The sequence below is a fragment of the Xiphophorus couchianus genome, chromosome 4 (assembly GCF_001444195.1).
Source record: "Xiphophorus couchianus chromosome 4, X_couchianus-1.0, whole genome shotgun sequence".
In the NCBI taxonomy this organism is placed as follows: domain Eukaryota; kingdom Metazoa; phylum Chordata; class Actinopteri; order Cyprinodontiformes; family Poeciliidae; genus Xiphophorus; species Xiphophorus couchianus.
The window spans coordinates 9,094,401-9,115,104 of NC_040231.1; the positions used below are offsets into that span (position 1 = coordinate 9,094,401).

The following is a 20,704-nucleotide window of genomic DNA, read 5'->3' on the forward strand; positions in this document are numbered from 1 at the left end:
AAATACTAATTTCCTAAATTAAGAACTTCCATTGATCAAGAAGGAAAGGAAAAAGCATAGTAGACCCTGGACAGGTCATCAGGAAAACACGTCAATCAAGAACACATCTACACCCAGGGGAACCTGTTAGAGTAACCTGTTAAAGACACAGGAGTTTAGATCCTTTGAAGAGGGAAAAGCAGGAAAACCGTGCATGAACATCAAGGCTTTGTACGAATAAAACAATGCAAAAAAAAGGGAAAATCAAACAAGAACAAAATAAACAAGGGCAACATGTAAATTGTACAACTCTTTATTTTTGTAAAAACTCAATTTTGATGATATCCCAAGAAAACAATTCCAGCGACTGGAAAGAGTAGCAAACATGAAAAATGTCAGTTATAACAATTTAGGCTCAAATCAAATCTCATTGGTTGTTGTTAAAGCCAATATAAAGAATTACCTCCACAGGCCATCGTGCATTTAGAAGTTGTTTGTGCAATAACCTTATCAGACATTTACTGCGCTGCCAACTTAACCATATTTGAAGAAAAAAAAAAAAAGGATCTATTCTCACCTTGTAGTGCCAGCGGTAGGCTACTTCAGTCACAATGTAACATTTAAGTTAATGGGAGAAATACGAGGGGAAGAAATCATACCACCATGCTCAAGGCACTCCCTACGAAGTTTGAGAACTGGATTTAAAAACAAACGAGAACCTTCTTAAAAGCCACATCCAGCCTTTTGTCCCTTTGTTCACGAGTCGGTAAAAAAATAAATTCACTCCTGAGAACAATCACATTGACGACGCAACAAATGGAGCTACAATTTATCAGCAATCCAGTTAAGAAAAAGCATCTGAATCCTCGTCACACGTTTCCCATGTCGAGTAAACAACTCCTGTAACACTACAAGTGCTTCATTTAGCTGTGTGACTTGCTGCCTGTTGACATAATGGGGGAAAAACACCAATGAGCACGACAACAAAAAGGGACGTCTTTACATTTAAAAAAACCAACAAAACAAAACAAGGATTTAAAGTACTGAAATTACAAGAACGTACATATAAATGACAAATTTTCCATTGAAGACTTTTTTTTTGGCAAAACAGCAAATTTAGGGAAATAGAACTTGCTTAAGTGTCTTTTTCCAAGACGTAAGATAATTAACATCTTTTCAACACAAATTAGAAAAAAAATTATCTTCTTGTATTTTTAACTATGTAAACACAGCCAAAATTAAATCCCTGTACAGCGGAAGCTTTGTGAAACATACTGAACAAAAGAACTTTAACGCCTGCATTTGAAAGCTCTCAGTACCTTTCAAACATCCAGCAGGAAAACAACTCATCTGACGCAGGAGGGCTGAGGGCCAACATAAGTCGAAAGGGGCAAAATCAGCTGGTTTGAACTAGTTTTACATTCATTCTTTACAAACTGTTCTGATTTATGATTCTGTAAGCCTCACTACTCCATAGAAAATCAAAGTAAAAAAAAAAAAAAATGAAGTAAAAACACTGAACACATGGCAACCTAACTGAGCAGAAAAACGCACGGTGCAACAGGCAGTGGTGACAGATTTGGTGCCGACAAATATCAAAAATTGAAAGAAAGAAAAAAAGAGTAAAGCTATTGATCACACGGGCTGCGATCTGCTCACAGTTTAAGAGCATACAGCTCCTAATATTGACAATATCAAAGACAACTTTAGTAAGAAAGGAATTCAACTGATGCAAAAGTACGCAATTACTCCAAAGCTTTGTATTTACATGTGATCTTCTAATTTTTCCAACAAAACTTCTGGAGAAAGAAACCAAAAAGTCTCAAGGTGGAGAGAGGGAGTGGGGCCGACACCCCCTGATGTCAGGCAGTCCACCGAGGTGCTGGTGTCCAAATAATGTCTTCATTCTTTCTGTCAAATGTAGAGACCACAGGAAATTTCTACAACGGGCATAATTTCATGACAAGTGGCTACAATTCTTGGTGGATCCATCATGGAAGTACTACGCAGCCACCTTGTTATCCTTCTGGAACAGATAAAGAAAAAACACCTGGAATCAGCAAAAAGCTGATTCGTCTTAGATTTTTCTTTATACTAGATTTCAGCTGAATAGATTTAAAGTAAAAAAAAAGACTTAAACATCCTGCAGTTTACTCAAAGCATGATACTATGATAATACAGTAATTAAGCGTTCTTGTTATATTTACCCTGTATTCAAAATCAGAGAAATCACGGCCTCCTCTTCCACCTCTGAATCCGCCCCTGAAGCCAGGCGGGGCCCCCCGCGGTGGGCCAAAAAACCCTCTGCTCGATGATCGGCCCCGACCTCCGCGGGGCCCCATGTACCCTCGCCCACGGAAACCGCCTCTTCCACGATGGTGTCGGAGAGGGATGCCGAAAGTCTCTGCGTTCATTCGTCTCTCCTCTGCCCAGGTTGGCCTGCGCTCCCTGACACAAACACAAAACACAAAGTCAGCTCACAGTTGTTAACTTGAAACAGCAAAAAACTGAAAAAAAAAACAACCTACACACACAAAATGTGGAGGCACCGCTTCAGCTGTGGAAGCTTTTGGTTCCAAATGTTCACATTTTGCTTTAAGTGATGGTAAGATGCAAAAGCAAAATAAGGATGTATTCACACCTGCCCAGAGTTTGTTTCCCTTCTTGGTTCTTTTGTCTTGGTGTGAATACACTCAAGCAAAATCCAGTGCTGACCAAACAACCGGACTGAGACCCATTTCTTGAGGTGGTCTCGCTTCCAGGCGAACTCTGCTGCAGTTCACTTCTGGTTTTAATACAGACCAGAAGCAAACATTCTGGTCTGTATGTTCGGCTGTAGTTAATCTGAACCAACAACAGGAATTACATGCCTTTTTGGACTTCACCAGACACCACTGCAGGTCATTATCGTAAAAACGCTGTAGCTAATGCTGTTACTGCATCTAATGACTGAACTGAAGTCGCATCTGATCTGTTTTCTGCTTAGCCATGCTGCTGCCAGCATGTTGTGGGTCCGACAATGCAGAGAATCTGGTCTCAATCGGCTTGAACCAGCATTTACTGACGCATTTATAAAATTAGAAATATTGCATTGTGAAACCTGCATTGTATGAGCTGATCTTAAAATTCAAAATGCTGTTTCAGTTGTAATAACAACAAGGACAAATGTGCGCCACAGAAAAGCAGCAGCAGAACTTCAAGAGTTTGTTTACTTCTTCGGTCTGTGTTCTGTCCCACCCCATCATTTTTGTCCAACGGGAGCAAAGATCGTCACCCGCATTGCTTTGTTTTCAAATTATAGTCCACAAAAAAATAAGAAATTAAAAAAAGCACAATTTGAAAGCAAATGGCACAAAATAATTAAATAAAGTCTGCTTTTGGTCCAGACCAAACAAGCAGACAGAAGGACTTCCCTTGAGTGAATACAACCTAAAACCCCCCCCCCCCCAAAAAAACAGCCATCATTTTATTTGTTTTAGCAAAACTAAAACAAATATAATGTGGTTATATTCATTTTACAGAGAAATTTTAACAAACAATGACTGAGATTTGACTCGGTTCACCAGTTAAAAATTTGGCGCTGCAGTAAAGGATGAAACTTGAGAATATTTGACTTACCTTGGAAATCCGCCATCACCCGATTTACTTGAAGAGACAAAAACAAAACGTCAGTTGCGGTTTCACATGATGAAATATATGAATTTCATGAACATAAAGTAAAACCAGTGATGATACAGTTAAATATCAAGTCTTTAATCAACCCCACACAGAGTCAGATGTATGTGAGCCGTATCTGCTGTGTGAGCTGTAGTACCTTGAATCATCACAGGACAGGTTATCAAAGAAGGACTTAGTCTTGTCATAGTAGCAGGTGTTTATCGTAGCCTCCTCTTCCTCAGTGGCGCCCTCGTTGGCTGGATGTTCTGAGTCAACAGTTTCTTCTCCGTTCAGAGCCTTTTCAGGTTTGTCATCTTTTTTTTGGAAAAAATTAGAAACAACACTTTTTTTTTTCTTTAGCAGAAAAAAAAAAAAAATATATGCTAAACTAAAACAAATTTTGTAATTATTTTTTAGCATTTTAGAGTCTGGATAATACAGAGGGACATTTGTATTATTTAAGTACACAGCTTTGCACTGAAAGATGTAAACCTGCTCCTGAGTCTAAGTAAGGTGATGGTGATAATGAGTTCCTAAAGCTGCGTTTAGGCATCATGTGGTGTAGCTAACAGCTGCTAAATCAAACATCATTCTGAGCTGAAATGTTACCTTTCAGTTTCAGCTTGTTCTGAAACTCCTTGTCAATCTCATCCTTGTGAAACTGGGCGTTGGCAGTTTCAAAGTCAAAGTCCTCATCAAATTTCATGGTGCCATCTTTACGCATGTTCACTCTGCCCCTGCTGCGGTTTCCTCTTCCCCGGCCGCGGCGGTTGGACTGAACACCAGCTAATACCGGGAAAACATTCACATTTAGAAAATAGAGCAAGTTTGACAAATATAACACTAAGCATGGTAGTACAGACTCTATCATATCTAAAATCTCTTGCTAACAATACTGTAGAAGGAGAAAACTGATTTCTGTAATATATGCTTAAGTTTATTTTACCAATTTGACGCCTGTTAGGATCCCGGTTCTCAACAGCACCCTGCTCATGATCAGGCTGGGAAGTCTTCTGAACATCAGGAGCTGAACAATAAACATTCAGATGCTCATCAGTGAAAACAGCCACCAAGCAAGAAGCATGAATGTGAGTGGGAAAAAAACAAAACACACAACTGTTGAATCTTTGCCCCAGTTTATACCCCCAAAAATTAACATCTTTGTGTACGCAAACTTTGACCTGGCTTAATGACGTCTTCCTCTCTGAGTGAGCTTTCAGACTAAGTCAGTAGAGAAACTTTTTCAACACATGATCGTAATAACTTTAGGGATTTACAATTTATACTCCAGGATGAACCAAATCAATAAATATCTGGCACTGACACAAACATATGAGCTTGTTAAAGCCTCACCTCTCTTCTGCTCGAGCAGATCAGGGGGTTTCTGGCTGCCAGCGGTGGAGCTGCTGGGTTTGGCCGTCACTCCTGGCTGACTCCTCTGACCAACGGCGGCAGGCTGACCAGGTGCAGCTGACGGGGGAGCCTGCACCGCCGGCTCCACTGGGGAACTTTTAGCCAAAGAGTCCCGCTGAGGACTAGTACGTCCTACACAGCAAAGGAAAAAGCAAATCTAAGTTAATGTTGGTGCAACTTTGTATTAGATCCCGTTGTTTTTGCCCAACACAGGAGCGCTGAGCACAAATAAATGCAGATAAACTGTAACGTTGAAAGGCTTTCATTCATTTGATTTGCTGCAATGATGTGAACAATGGAGGTGACTTTACTTTGAGTGTGCCATCTATCGTACAAATCTGCTTCACTAGTAAAAAATGCTTAAAATTGTAATTTATGATAAAATCACAGCCTCTTGTTATTTAATGACAACGTTTATACACATTCTCAACCACAAATAAACATTTATTCGGTTATAGTGCATCCTGGCAACATGATTTTAACTATAAGGAATGTTTTTTTTGTAGTTTTTTTTCTCTAATTGTGACAGCGACTGACCTCCAGTAGATACAAACTGCTGCGACCCGATAGGTGGAAACTGGTTGTAGGAAGGAGCTGGAGCCCTGCTGAATGCTGCATAGGAACTAGCTGACCGGAATGATGGTGCAGATGCTGAACTGGAGGATCCAATTGATGACTAAAATGTAAAGACAATTGTAAGAATACACATATGTTTTGAATAAATTGCTTAACAGTTAATAAAATAAATAAATGTGTTCAAGTCTAAAATGACCAATACACCACCTTGCATACACTACTTATAAACAATTTGATCAGTTCTAGTTGAAAAAAAAAATCATGGTCTCTCTTTTTTTTTTACAGCAGATTTATTTCATAATTCATATTTAATTCATATAAATACATCTTGTTCATTTTGGCCCATTTAACACATTGTTTATTATCTCCATTTTAGACACTTTGTTTTTTTGGGGGGGGGAAATATCCATTTTGTTGATCACCTTTTACATCCGTCTAATGTAAAGAGTTCATTGGTACATTTACAGTGAAAAGTGTAAAATATTAGTGTGTGACAACATGAATTTACTTTTAGAAGCAATATGATTTTGTTTTCAGTTCCTGAAAAATAGCATTTCTGGAGACATAAATTTCTTTTCTGATCAACATGGGTGAAGACAAAAGACGTTTAATACAGAAAACATGACCATCAGCATAATAAACAGTCTTTCTACACATAAATAAACTTACCTGCACTATGGCAGGGTCCTGAGGAAGAGAGCTAGTGGCTTTGGGTGGCTCGCAAACTGTTAGGTCTTTTATATCGCTTCCTCTAAAGATGATGTACTCGAACACTTCATCCCGAGGTGGTATAGGCCTTTCTGTGGGACGGTCTTCAGTGCCAAAAGAGCGAACTGTTTGGAAATAAAATGCAAAGTTACACAAATCAGCTGCTATAAGTGATTCTGTGGCTATTATTTGAGCTCTGATCGCTTGATTGGTAATTACGCTCCTGGCATTGATAACATACTTATAACACACAGAGAATCCATATTTGAGTATTTGCAGATACAGGGTACTCATAAAAGTGTCCAATTGGAACACTTAGAAAGATCACAAATGTGATTTTTTTGGACAAATAAATGACTATTAGAAGTTAAAACAATTTCAATCCAAGCATTGATTTTTTTTTCTAACTGTACATATTTGCTGATGAATGTAATTTGAGTCACAATGTTTCACAAGTTAAGAGAGAAAAAACACTACAGCTCTTTAAATTCTTATGCAGACCTAATATCTTGGTATCATTTCAAAGTTCTTTTGATGGTTGAAACATTACATCCTTTTGTTTTAACGTGAAACTCTTGCTTACATAACTACAACGATTCTTCCAATATTTTTCTACCACAGACCTAATCAATAACAACATTTTAAAAAAACAAACAATGGATGAGGCCAGCCTAGAACATTCTTAAAACTAAACACTGAATTAGACCGCTAAGATAAGGTTCACGTTCATAATCTGTTCATCGTCATATTTAAAAATATACAACGGGGAACCTGTTGAAAATTGTGTTCGTGATTAAACTTAATGAGCATTAAAAAGTGACTTGTATAACCCAATTATCTCATAAAACTGGGAATTCGGACTTAAATATAATTCAAGCTGGCAAAAAACGTTTTTTAGTATAAATATGCAAACTTCTGAAACCATTTCTCTCTCATCGGTGGATTATAGAAAAGGCCGAAATCAACGTAAACAAAAGAGACAACGTTACCACAGTTTAGCTAGCCTGTTAGCCAGCTAGCAAAATGCTAGCTAACTAAAACAACTGCGTTAAGAAGCACATTGATAAAACTACTGTTGGAAAACCCTAAATTTTACCCGAATGAGAGGTACAATCCTATTTGGGTGGGTCTTCTTACCTTTAGCAAGTGCTACTGTCGAGTTTTCAGTGTCGATGGTGTATAAAATTCCTTCATAGCGAATCTCGGCCTTAGAGATTAGGCTAATTTTGCTGCCAATGTACGGCGTCCCTCCTCCGCTCATTTTTATCCGCTGAGTTAACTAAAGCGCTTGCTATTGAATAATATGTTTATCTTCCGACGCAAAATCAAATGTTAAATATTCTGAAGCGATGTTTTAAAACTGCATAACATAAAACTAATGAGATGCTATCCCTGAACCACATTCGTCCCGTTCCTTGACTCCTTAACACGACATGGCCGACTTCATTTTTGCTTCCCCCGCCGCTAAGGATTCTGGGACAAAGATTGTCTCTCTAAAAATACGCTTCCTCTCTTTTGAGTAGCTGGTCAAGTAAAACTACACGATTTAGAGAATATTTTGGACTTCAGCAAATACATATAATCGAGTATCTTAACCAATTTAAATTATTCAATAAAAAAGATAATTCGTCAATAAAAGTCAACCTATCGCCAGCGGTTACTGGGCAAGAAGAGGGGTACACCATGGTCAGCAGTCCATTACCACATATCAGAGACACACAGCACCCAAACATTTTCATTTTGTAATATTTTGCAATATTTAAAAAATTATGTAATTAGATGGGCAATATTTCAAAAATACATAGGTGCAAATTCTGTTGTTTTAAAGAATAAAATGGAAACACACACACACACCAGAATAACACATTCAATTTCAAACAGAAGAAACACTTAATTTTTTTTTCCAAAATATGAAACATGTGTTACATATATGTATGTTAGAGCACGGTAAAGTACTAACTACTAAAGTATTAAGTGGCAATTTATGGTGTGTAGCACGTATTAATGTGACCGCCAAATACCACAAAAGATTCAGCAGATATATCAGAAGTATATTAAAAACATAATTTCTTTAGAACTTTTTTTTAATCTTTTGGAATATGTATGTTTCTTTTCATGTCAGAAACCATCAATTTGATTGATTAAAGAAAAACAATCCGAATCTCCTGAGGGTATTAAATAATGGTAACAATGGTATATTGAAAGAAAAATATCTTAAAGCAATAGAACATGAAATTGGAATAGGAAGGTTTCCATCACCAAGGTATGACATTGTATTAGGGCTGTCAAAGATAAAAAAATAAAAAAAATTCTGACAAAAAAATTAGCAATTTTATAGAAAAAAATAAGGAACTTTTCATTTTTTAAAAGTCATACATTTGCTAGAAAAAACTCAGAAATTATTGACTTTTGAAACTCACAAATATCCATGTTTTTTTGTAGAAAATTTCTGAGATTATTATTGAAATTTCTGAGTCTATTTTAAGCAATTTTTGTCCTTTCAAACAGAATTTTTTTAGTTGTTTCAAGAAAATGCCTGAAATTAATCTAAAATTTTTCGAGTTATTTTTGGAGGAAATGCACTTTTCCTTTTTTCTATCTACAATGGCCTTAATATGCAATTTTATCTGGGAATGAAAGACATTGAGATTTGTAGTGTTTAAAATAACATTCTGAATGCGAGTCAGTTTTTATGCACAGGCACAAAAAGTCAAAGGTCATATTTTTACTCTATTTAAGACAAATTGCTTATTGTTGGTTTTGTAAAATAATGGTCTAAGTCATATCATTGCCCAAACAGATTTAGCAAATAATAATAATAATAATAATAATAATAATAATAATAAAAATCAACTTTTTTCTTTTCAAAAGATATTTTATGCAAATAATAATAATAATAATAATAAAAATAACATCACTTTTGGCAAAAAAAGAAAATGACTTAAGCCATTATTTTGGGAAGGTGACAATAACAGATAACGTGGATAAATAAAATTCACACCCAAAAAGACAACCTGAACACATTCTATGCCATTTACCTCAATAATTTTTATATAAAAATGAAATTATAGCAACAACCAAAAAGAGTCAAGAGATCCAGGAGGGTTAAAAAATCTCCCGTAGAGCTCCCCCTCATCTGGTGACGTTAGGCTCATTCCCACAATGCCTAGTAACACGCATGCGCGGTGCGGCCGCTATAAAGCTGCTATCTGTGCTCAGAGATGGCGGGCGCCTCCGACCCCCTGGAAGATATGCTCTTTTCAGAGGTGGATGAGAAGGCCGTTAGCGACCTGGTGGGCTCTTTGGAGTCTCAGCTGTCTGGGCAGAGCAACTCCGCGGGGAAAGCAGACGAAAACGGAGGCGCTGGCTCTGTGGCCCCTGCTAACCATCACTTAGGAAAAACGCTCCCAGCTCCAGTGAGTACCACAACACTAGAACAACAACAACAACAACCTGGACGGTGGAATAAACCTGAGATGCGCCAGGAGGTGAACTCTAAGGACGCAAGCCCGGATAAAACTGTCACCTCTCCGTCGCTGAGCTGCTCCTCTTCTTTTGGCGAGCCTCCCAGCACTTCGGCTGGCTGTGTGAACGCCACTAGCAGCGGCATTCAATCACATGGAGCATCCATCACACCGCTGACTGCATCTGGCGTGTCAACTTTGGCATCCCCGCAGGACAGCATCAGCACCACATCCAGTCGGAGCGCCAGCGTGAGCCAGTGCACAGGTGAGGCGCCCGCGGAGGCCAGCGCTCCGAGGAAGCGCGTCGCGACGCCGAGAAGGAGCCCCTCCGCGCGGATCAAGAGTTTGAACGGCGCAGCGGTGACGACGAGACGGAGCAGCATCACAGCAGTGACCGACAGCAGCATCATCAGCTCCGTGGACCCGGGCGCAACTCCGCCAAACTCCACTCGATCCGCCATCAACACTTCCACGTTCACTCTGTCCAACGCAAACCTCCCCGTGGGTCAGTCGGCTATTGCTCTGGACCGGGGGACTCCCACCATTGCCTTGCACAGACTCCCGAGTCACATCGTAGCCAGTATTGCCCAGAACGGCAACGGGACCAGCGTTTCGGCGCTGGTCCAGCAGGGTGCTCGGATAGAGCCCGCCACATCCTCATCTCCCACGGGAGATCTCAGCAAGGCGGCCACGGACACCGGAGCTTCCAAAACAGACGACTGTCAGTCCAATATTGTAACGCAAAGCCAGGTTGGTAGTGTGAGCTCTGTAATAAACACTCTATTACCGTCTGCTTCCTGCGCTATCACACCAGCAACAACCACTACAGCAGCTCCTACCACCACCACAGTGACCCAGCCTCTGAGCTCCGCTACAACAGCTGTGTGTGCTACCGCCATTGCGACCACATCTGTCTGTGGAACTGTCCAGACCACAGCTGTGACCTCCACCATGAGCATAGTCAGGCCCACAGCTCCCTCTCCAACACCTGTAGTGGCCACCCCTACACTGTCTCAACCCCGTCCAGGGGTCCCAACGTCTCAGAGGATAGTAGCCCCCCAGCTGATTGTCAGACCTTCACAGCAGCAGACCACCATTCAGCTTCCCCCTGGCTTTACCATCCCACAGGGTAAGCTTTTATTTTGGAGGGTTGGAGAGAATGTGCTTTTTTTCTTGGTGTGCAATGTGTTTATGAAAACGTTATTAAGCGTTGTTCTCTACGATTAGTCTTCCCTTGTAAAGATGTACACTGTAAACTAATTGAAGGTGGTTTAATTTGAAAATGAAGGTCCACCTGCTGCCTTGAAAGTGCAAGTAAAGTCAACTATAGTGATCACATGTGAATCACATGTGCTCACATGTGAATCACATGTGATTTTACCACGAAATGTTCCAGAATGATGTGATTCACATCATTCACACATCATTCACATGTAAAAATTTGTATGAACCACATGTGATTTTCATGGGATTTTTTTGTAAGGGTAGAGCATTGTTTTGGTTTTAAAGTTCATCAAGTTGATTTAACAACAAAAGGCAAGTTGTCTAAATCATGGGTGAGCATTTATGGTATAGTTTATCATTTATTGCATAAAATTTCTTATAGTGATAAGAATTTTTATTTATCATTGTCATGATGAATTCCAAACTATTAATCTCTCTATTGTCAAGATTGCTGTTTAACTATTTCCTCCACTGTTTGTCCAAAAAGAGTCTCATAAAATCTAAATAAATTTGAAAATATGATTAAATGCAGTTACTTTGTGCAGTTTAGTGATAAATCACACTTCATTATGCGTTATCCAAAAGAAGTGTATTAGAAATATAGTTATGTGTTTCAAGAGCAGATCATTTGTGTTTATGGAGCCATGCAGTTAGCTACAAAAGAGGTAATCAATAGTCCTTGTCATCATTTTTATTGTTATTAAAACAGTGGCACAATATTTTGTGATAAAACTTTAAGTCCATATCGCCCACCCCTTGTCTAAACATTATTTTTTAAGACTTGATAACTCATTAACCGTCAATTGTTAGTAGTTATCGCTTAATACTTTAATTTACACCAAATAAATATTTCACATTATGTAAGGAATCTGCCTTCACCTACCTAAACAGGAACACTCTCCTGTTTTACGTTTACTCGCATTATAAATTTAAAATAACTACTTGTTTTTAGTCAGTTATTTAGAGTTAGAATTAACTTGGATGAACAAAATATCTGATCTGATAATGCAATTTGCCTAGAATCATTTTGAATTTAGCTCAATAATTTGGTTCAAGCAGAACCTTAGCAATGTAAGCAAAATATCATTAAAATTGCTAACTGACAGATACATTAAAATGAACAATGTCTTTAAATCACACACATACACACGGCATGTCAATGTAACACATTTCTATCTCACTCACGGTCCAACACAAGATAGAAAAACATGCCGCTAAGCATCTTGGGAAATGGCTCCCACTCCTGAGTTGAGTAAAAAAAAAAACTTTTACTCAACTCCTGGGGATATGACAACATTAATAAAAAGTCAACACAACTTACTAATGTGAGTTTATTTTTCATAAGCATACGCAGCATAAGCATTACAAATGTTGCCTTTCTGCCATGTTTTTCTATCACTTATTTGCACCCCACTCAGTGGGGAGTGAGCACATCTTAATGTTGTAGACTGTGAATACTAATACTGCAATAATTGCTAAAATTAAATATCTGTTTCAGTTTTTTCTGGGCTCCATTTGATCACATCTAGTCCAAAAATGAAAAAAAAAAAAAATACTTAGACTGGTTAAACCTGAATTGGATTATTCACTTTTTTAGACACGGTTTGAGATTTACGAGGCCTTTGGGCTATCCAGGGTTGAAGGAGAGTGGCTCCAAGACAAAGGATTGCCCAGGGTGCCATTAATGAAATGCCTCTGCACATAATACTTCACTATATCCAAAGTTTTGCCTTACTGACTTTTTCATTTGTTCTGTTTTGCCATAAAAACAGAAAAAGCATTCCTATCCATTTATACATGTTTATAGTAAAACAAAATAAGCAGGAAGGCGCCCTAAAGTCAGGAAACAAGATTTTCTTCCAACCCTGACCTCTACATCCAATTTGGCCGATCTGCATGTAAAATAAGGTGATAATTGCATTAATAAAGTTCATTTGTTCTTCTACAGTGTGTATCTCATTGACATTTTTTCAGCACACTAATACAGTTAGTAAAGATGTTACTTTAATGCTTAATGACATAGAATAAAGAGGTGTCATTTGTTATTAGCTTGTATTGCTAATTGTAATTAGCCTGTTCAATAGTTCAGACAGGAAATTTCAGATATAGAACTAGCCAGTATGGATAATATATAAAAAAATTATTTTTCTTTGAAAGGTTTAAGATTTGAAGCCTTTCAGATGCAAAGTTTTTATGATTGCATCTGTTTCAACACAAACATAGAGAACAAATTGAAATATTCAATAAAAATAACTAATGAAATATTTTTCAAAAATGTCATAAACTAGACAGTAGTCTGCCTCAAGAATTGCTGGACCTTCTGGATTAATAATAACTCCTTCTCAAGTAACAATATGTGGATGTACAATTCCCATTTTCTGAACTGCTAGAGAGTCTGGAGGGAGCTAAAGATTAGGGTGATGGCAAGGAGGTCTTCCAACCTCAGAGGCTTGGAGGTTGTTTACCAGATCAAATCATCAAAATACCTGAGGAAATATAAAGAGGATTTGATTAACACCAATAAGGATAAGTCTATTGAAAAATGGTAAATAGTTACCAATTTCTGTCTTTTTGTAGTTGGCAATGATCAAAGGACTTGATAATTTGCCTTTTAGTTGCTTTCCTAATGAATGATTTTCTTGCCTAGCATTTCTATTTAGTTGGGCCATTGTATTTGGGTAGGTTAGTTGTACTATACTCTTTACATTACTAGATGATGGAATGATCAGTGATCCATGAGATTTTCAAGTGCTGTATATGTTTTTTCTTAACCTAGTTCTGGTTTAAGCTTCTCCACAACCCATTCCTAACCTGTCTGCTGTGTTCCTTGGTTTTCATGACGCTGTTTGTTCACAAATTTTCACTGACAAACCTCTTGGACTGTATTTTTATTAAATACAGTCATATTTCAGTGAGTCAATCATACACTCATAGATTGACTCACTGTGTTTGCTAATTCAGGTACTACTCAGTGCTGTTGGCTGCACAGTGTTTTATTTCAGTGTATCAGAGTAAAATGATCTGAATATAAATACATACACAACTGTTGAAAAAGATGTATTATTTTAATTTGATTTAACAATTATCCACTATTTTCTGTTGGTTTATAAGTTAAAGTGTCTGAATTAGACTGGCATTTGGGGCTTTAGTGTGAAAAAAGTCAAAATAATTTTGCAAGGTACTGAATGTTAGATGCCTGTGAGACCAGTTTCACTGCCATCAACCAAATATCTTCCTTTCAACTACAAACTTAATTATGTTTACTTGACAGAATCATTTTGATAATCTCAAGGCATTTTATAAAAAGTAATTTTATTTCAGTCATACATACATTTCAATTGAACCCAGTTGTCAAACAATGCAGTCGAGTTCAGTTCATTATTCAAATTAGTCAAAAAGTTTTTCATCTAAGGAAACCCCGCAGTTTGCATTGAGTCACTGATTTGCTGCATTCACTTCTCCTGGACGAACATGTAGCGACAGTAGACAATCACGTGTCACTTTTACAGTACTCCCTCATACTGAGCATTCATGTATCAACATTAGAGAGAAAAAAACCCCCTCCCTTTTAACTGGAAGAAATCTCCACTAAAACCAGAACCTGGCTCAGTATACGAGCGACCATGTGCCAAGGCTGATGGGGTTTCAGAAGACATAACAGATACACAAGAAAGAAACAGAATGACTTTCTATTCTTATGAAAAGTAAAAAGTTAATGGAAAGAGATGGAGAACGTTTAGTTTTTGGCAACATTATTTTAGCCGATGACTCCAGATGTAGCTTCAATGGCACTAGCCCCGAATTTATCGGTTCAATCAGTCGCTCTGAGAGCAGAATGTACAACTATTCTGTATTCATTTTGTTCCAGTCTCACTTCCCATTGGTTTTAAATACTTTAAAGAAAATATTTATTTAAAACATTTCAAATATTCCACATTTATGGACATATGTTTTGCTTTTTGAACTGAGAATTTGATAGTTTTTCTAAATTCAAAGAATTCAGTGAACAGATGGACATAATTGAGCAGTTTTATTGATTGTGCTACTATTCTTACTTTACTTGTTCATGGTCAGTAGCCAGAAGGGTTTCTGTGCTGCCCTTCCTCTGAGTCATCTGACCGCAGAAAAAAATAATTTAGTCTAACAGTACCATAACAGGGTCAGAATATATGGTCAACTTTGTTATTTACAATAAACTTTGACAAATTGTCAATGCTATAAAAAGAAATGCATTAGTAAATCGACCAGAGGTCAGAATCAGACAATTTTACCTTAATTGGCTTTTATTGGTCAACGTGTACATGCATTAACTAACAGAAGGCATTTTCTTTGAGTTTGTTGAAAGCGGAAATAAATGTTTGATGCTTAAATCTTAATGATCATTTAGTTTCTTCATATTCTTTTGATTTCAAAGCTCGCTCTACCTCTACTGAAGTACCTGCCGTGCAGTTTTGGCTCCTTTATGTGTCATAGTTCCTATGTGAAATCTATTTAAAATCTTAATTGTTAGGTCAGACCTCACAGAAAAGCCTTAAATTCAGACATTGATCTCACCAGTGAATGGGAGGGAAACTGCATGAGACATGAGATACAACAACATAATTGAGGAATGGCCTTTGGCTGTTTCTTACTCATGGCTGTGTTGGTGTGATGAAACATTGATATGACTTAAGCGCTAATAGTCGTTCCTTGCTGCCTTGCAGGAATGGTGCTGGTGCGCACGGAATTGGGCCAGTTGGTGTTGGTTCCTCAGCAGGCTTTGGCCCAAGCCCAGGCTCAAGCCCAGGCCCAGAACAACATCTCCCCGAGACCTGCTGCTCCAACAACGGGAACGTCCTTCAGAGTAACAACTCCACAGGTGAGACTCGCCTCCAGAGCTCAGTGCTAGATACCATGATGCAATGACATCCCTTGTTCTGGTGTGTTATGTCTCTGTGGCATGGTCTGCTTTTACACTCACTATCATCTGATTGTTTATAGGTAAGGACAAAAACTGGAAGCATGCTGCTCTTTGGTAACTTTCATATACATTCATTCAAATTATTTTTTTAAAATCTCATTTTCATTTCTTTAGAAGACATTAGGTTTTTTGTATGGTTTTATAGTGGAAACGGAAACAGCATAGTTTTATTTGAGCTGAGAAACATATAGGTATTCAATATATAAAAAAAATGCAATAATGCAACTGTTGGAGCCTATTAAGAATTGGATTAATTTAAGGTTACAGATCTACATTTATATAAATAATATATCTATTGTAACTTGTTTATTTATTTGTTTTGTTTAGACCCTCCTCCTTATCAGGTGGCCTCCTGCTGTGATTAGGCAGCGGAAGCAGCTGCTGCAGGGCATCTGATTGTTTGGTTAAGGAGCGAGGGGTGAAATAGTTTTTCCACCGCACCAAATAAAGTTTAATTTTACATTTTTTGGAAAGTCAACTCGGAGAGTGTTTCTGTTATTTTTGTACATTGAGAAAGTCACCGTTTGCCACCAGAAAACTTTCCGCGAGTGCTTTGTTTTGGATGAGTCGGAAAACCCTCCTCCTAGAAACTACTCTGGCACCTTTTGATTTTTGATTTTTGTTAAAATCCAAGAGTAGCCGTAACAAGTGGAAAAACTTCACTGATGACTTGATGAAAGACGCAAAGTTGGGGGATCCAGCGGATCACTCGCAGACGAAAAAAGAAAGCAGCCAGCGGGTCGTGAGTAAAACCAGCTGATTAAGTTTATGAATGAAAGCGCCGCTGCGCTACAAAGAAACTATGGATCACTACCGAAAGCAAAGTTGTTGATTTTGAAAAAGGACTGTGGCAAAGAAGAATTCTTATTGATGAACTTATTTGACAGAGAAGGGATCTGTGTGATAATTAACGATGTCTGATCCTGAAACTCCTCCTGCGTCTGAGGACATGTTAAAGGTGCGCGTTCTTTCGCGCAGAGGCAGACTGGGTGCCTGTACTAGAAAGATTAATGAAATCAAGACTTTGATGTCGGATGCAGGAAATGTTGATGCAGTCAATGAATCAGTGCAAGCATTTAAGGAAGCTGTGGATGAGTTTAGAAATGCTCATAAGTTAGTTCAAGAGCTCTTATCAGAGGAAGAAAAAGAAAATGATTACGATGACTGGTTTGAGCCTCGAATAACTAACCTAAATTATTTTTTGAACGATGTCGAAACATGGAAAAAAGACATTGTACAATCAACAATCAGACCATCTGACAGCATATCCAATGTATCACAGAAATCAAAATCCTCTTCTTCCATAAGATCATCAGCATCCAGATCTTCCTCAGTCTCTGCAGAGTTAAAAAAGGCCAAAGCAGAACAGGCTGCTGCACTGGCACGAGTTGCTGCCTTGAAAGAGAAACATGCTTTGCAAATGGAGGAAGCAAAATTGAAGTTAAAGATGGAGCAAATTGAGCTAGAAGCTGATCTTGCAGCATCAACCGCTAAAATAAAGACCTTGCAAAGTGATGAGGTGGACCAGAAACCATCTTTAGGTGATGGTATGAATGAATATTATAGCTCTCATCAAGAACCAGAGTCGATAGAGGGCAATGTGGAATTTATGCAGCTAGGTGCTATACCAAAAACTCCACTTCAACGGACTATTTTTGAGAGATGTAAATCTTCTCCCAGGAGTTTAAGCACAGCAGAGAATAAACCTCAAAATAAGAAACCCACTGAAAGTGAAACTGAAGCTGCAACTTATGATCATAATGCATCTCAAACTGTACATGATTACCCAGATGTGGCTGTTACTGCTGCTAATGACAATTTTAGTGTTGTTATTCAAAGACAAAATGACATAGCAGAACTCATTGTCAGCCAGCAAAACCTGTCTATGTTACCTCCGAGAAATATTTCTGTGTTTGATGGTAACCCATTAAAATACCAGTCTTTTGTTCATGCATTTGAACAATTAATTGAAGACAGGACTAAAAATGATAAAGACAGACTGTATTATCTAGAACAATTTACATCTGGTTTGCCAAGAGATTTGGTTCGCAGCTGCTTACATATGGAAGGAAGTAAAGGCTACAGAGAAGCTAAACAACTATTAAAGGAGCAGTTTGGAAATGAAATTAAAGTTTCTGGAGCTTATTTGGATAAAGCCTTGAACTGGCCAGCAATTAAAGCTGAGGATGGAAAAATGTTGTATGCATATGCAATGTATTTGAGAGGATGTTGTAATGTAATGCAAGATTTACAGTACATAGAGGACCTTGAAATCCCATCAAACTTAAGGCTGCTAGCATCCAAACTACCTTATAAACTGCGAGAAAGATGGCGAACCACAGCTTATGAAATACAACAGAAAACTGGCAGGAGAGTCAGATTTAAACATCTTGTTGAGTTTGTGGAAAATCATGCTAACATGCTTTTGGATCCTTTGTTTGGAGACATTCAAGACCAAACAACAACCAAAAAAACATTCCCAAGAGGCAAAGGTGAACTAAAATCAATAAGAGGTAAAAACAGCAGCTTTGCAACATCAATAGTTACCGAGAATACAGGATGTGCTATAAAGCAATCAGTTTTGCCTCCACCACCTCCTGAAACCACACCCAGTCCCATTATCCCTCACTGTGGATTCTGCGAAGAAAAACACAACTTAACTGACTGTTTGCATTTTAAAACAGAGTCACGTGATAGTAAAGTTGAATTTTTGAGAAGTCACGGATATTGCTTTGGTTGCCTACGAAAAGGTCATTTAAGCAAAAATTGTAAGAGGAGACTAATGTGTCAAGTTTGTCAAATGAGACATCCAACAGTACTCCATATTAAAAGTGCAAAAGTGTCAAAGCAGGACAGTCAAACTGAGATTGAAGAAACTCCCATAGGCAGTGCTCTTGTTTCAGCAGGTGACTCAACCGGGGCCGGGAGAAAATGTGCACTTGCAATTGTTCCCGTCCGAGTTAAGGTGGCAAAAGGGGACAAATATATTCAGACCTATGCTTTCCTTGACCCGGGCAGCACTGCAACGTTTTGTACTGTAAGATTGATGAACCGACTAAATTTGAAAGGACGCAAAACAGAGATACTTCTGCGAACAATGGGACAGGAAAAGCCTGCAGAAACCTATGAGGTTAGAGGACTAGAGGTGGGAGATTTGAAGGGCTGTACATATTTGGACCTGCCGAAAGTTTACACACAGGATAGAATACCTGTCTCAAAAGAAAACATCATTACACAAGCTGATCTGGAGATGTGGCCTCATCTCAGGGGTGTCCATTTAAAGAAAATTGAGGCAGACATTGAACTCCTCATTGGAACTGACATTCCTCGAGCATTAGAGCCATGGAAAATAATAAATAGTCATGATAATGGACCATATGCAGTGGAAACTGTACTTGGATGGGTGGTAACTGGACCACTTGGTGTTGATAGTACCGCAGAATATGCTGGGCCTATTGCAGTGTCAAGTAACAGAATTTCTGTTACTGAATTGAAGGATCTGCTCATCAGACAATATAACCAGGATTTCTCTGAGAACTTATATGAGGAGAAAATTGAGATGTCTGTTGAGGATAAGTGTTTTATGGAGATTGCTTCTGGCTCATTGTATATTAAAGATGGACACTATCACCTACCACTTCCTTTCAGAAATAAAGACAAAGTTATGCCTGATAACTATAAAATGGTTAAGGAACGCACACAGCACCTTATGAAAAGGTTTAAGAAGGATAGGATGTATGCAGAAGAATACACATCATTTATGGAGGACATTTTGAAAAGGGGCTATGCAGAAAAGGTTCCATTTGAGCAGCTTTGCAGGGAGGATGGACATGTCTGGTACATTCCACATCATGGTGTCTACCATAAGCGAAAGCACAAACTGAGGGTGGTGTTTGACTGTACATCCTCATATCAAGGAACCTCTCTGAACAAGGAGCTCCTCCAAGGGCCTGATTTAACAAACACCCTTATTGGGGTACTGCTAAGGTTTCGCCAAGAACCAATCGCAGTAATGGCAGACATTGAGGCAATGTTTTATCAAGTCTATGTGGATGAGAAAGACAGAGATGTCCTGAGGTTTCTGTGGTGGCCAGAAGGGAACATTAACAAACCTCTGGAGGTTTACAGGATGAAAGTTCACCTCTTTGGCTCTATATCATCCCCAAGCATCGCTAATTTTGCTCTGCGTCAAACTGCTACTGACAACCAGAAGCATTATTCTGATGAGGTTATCGAAACCATTAAAAGTAACTTTTATGTGGATGATTGCCTCCGATCAGTGGCAACAGTAAATCAGGCAATGAAGCTTGTCACAGATCTCACCAAAATATGCAGTGAGGGAGGTTTCACATTAACAAAATGGGTCAGCAACAACCATGAAGTGCTGGCAAGCATCCCTGAACATCACAGAGCTGGAGCATTTAAGGAACTAGATCTGGACAAAGAAAAGCCGAAAGAACAAATAACAGTTGAGTCTGCACTTGGACTCCACTGGGACACTCTCAGTGACACCTTCAGCTTTAAAGTAACCATCAGGAGTCGACCTGCTACCAGAAGAGGTATACTCTCCACAGTGAGTTCAGTATATGACCCATTAGGATTTCTTTCTCCTTTCGTCCTGAAAGCCAAACAATTACTCCAAGAACTCTGCAAAACCAAATATGGATGGGATCATGTCATTCCCCAGGAATATGCAAAGCCTTGGCAAAGATGGCTCAAGGAG

The 20,704-nt window shown here is 38.5% G+C and overlaps 2 protein-coding genes across 5 annotated transcripts in view; one reads left to right on the forward strand and one right to left on the reverse strand.

Moving 5' to 3' along the window:
• Positions 1–276: 276 nt before the first annotated feature.
• On the reverse strand, positions 277–7,816 carry lsm14ab (LSM14A mRNA processing body assembly factor b). Its single transcript, XM_028014987.1, has 10 exons — positions 7,471–7,816; positions 6,295–6,458; positions 5,587–5,725; positions 4,990–5,181; positions 4,583–4,663; positions 4,246–4,422; positions 3,794–3,950; positions 3,598–3,624; positions 2,187–2,427; positions 277–2,005 (listed from the first exon to the last, which is right to left on the reverse strand). The coding sequence occupies exons 1-10, from the start codon at positions 7,592–7,594 to the stop codon at positions 1,982–1,984; spliced, it is 1,326 nt and encodes a 441-aa protein (XP_027870788.1). The 5' UTR covers positions 7,595–7,816; the 3' UTR covers positions 277–1,981.
• Positions 7,817–9,468: 1,652 nt separating this feature from the next.
• Positions 9,469–20,704, forward strand: part of LOC114143798 (transcription initiation factor TFIID subunit 4) — a 110,456-nt gene continuing 99,220 nt past the window's right edge. For 2 of the 4 annotated variants that reach the window (XM_028016123.1, XM_028016124.1), the window contains exons 1-2: positions 9,473–10,926; positions 15,725–15,879. In XM_028016123.1, coding sequence (XP_027871924.1) covers positions 9,555–10,926; positions 15,725–15,879 — 1,527 coding nt within the window. In that variant the 5' untranslated portion in view covers positions 9,473–9,554. Of the gene's footprint in view, positions 10,927–15,724; positions 15,880–20,704 lie in introns of all 4 variants that reach the window. The other 2 variants (XM_028016125.1, XM_028016126.1) reach the window with 2 other exon arrangements.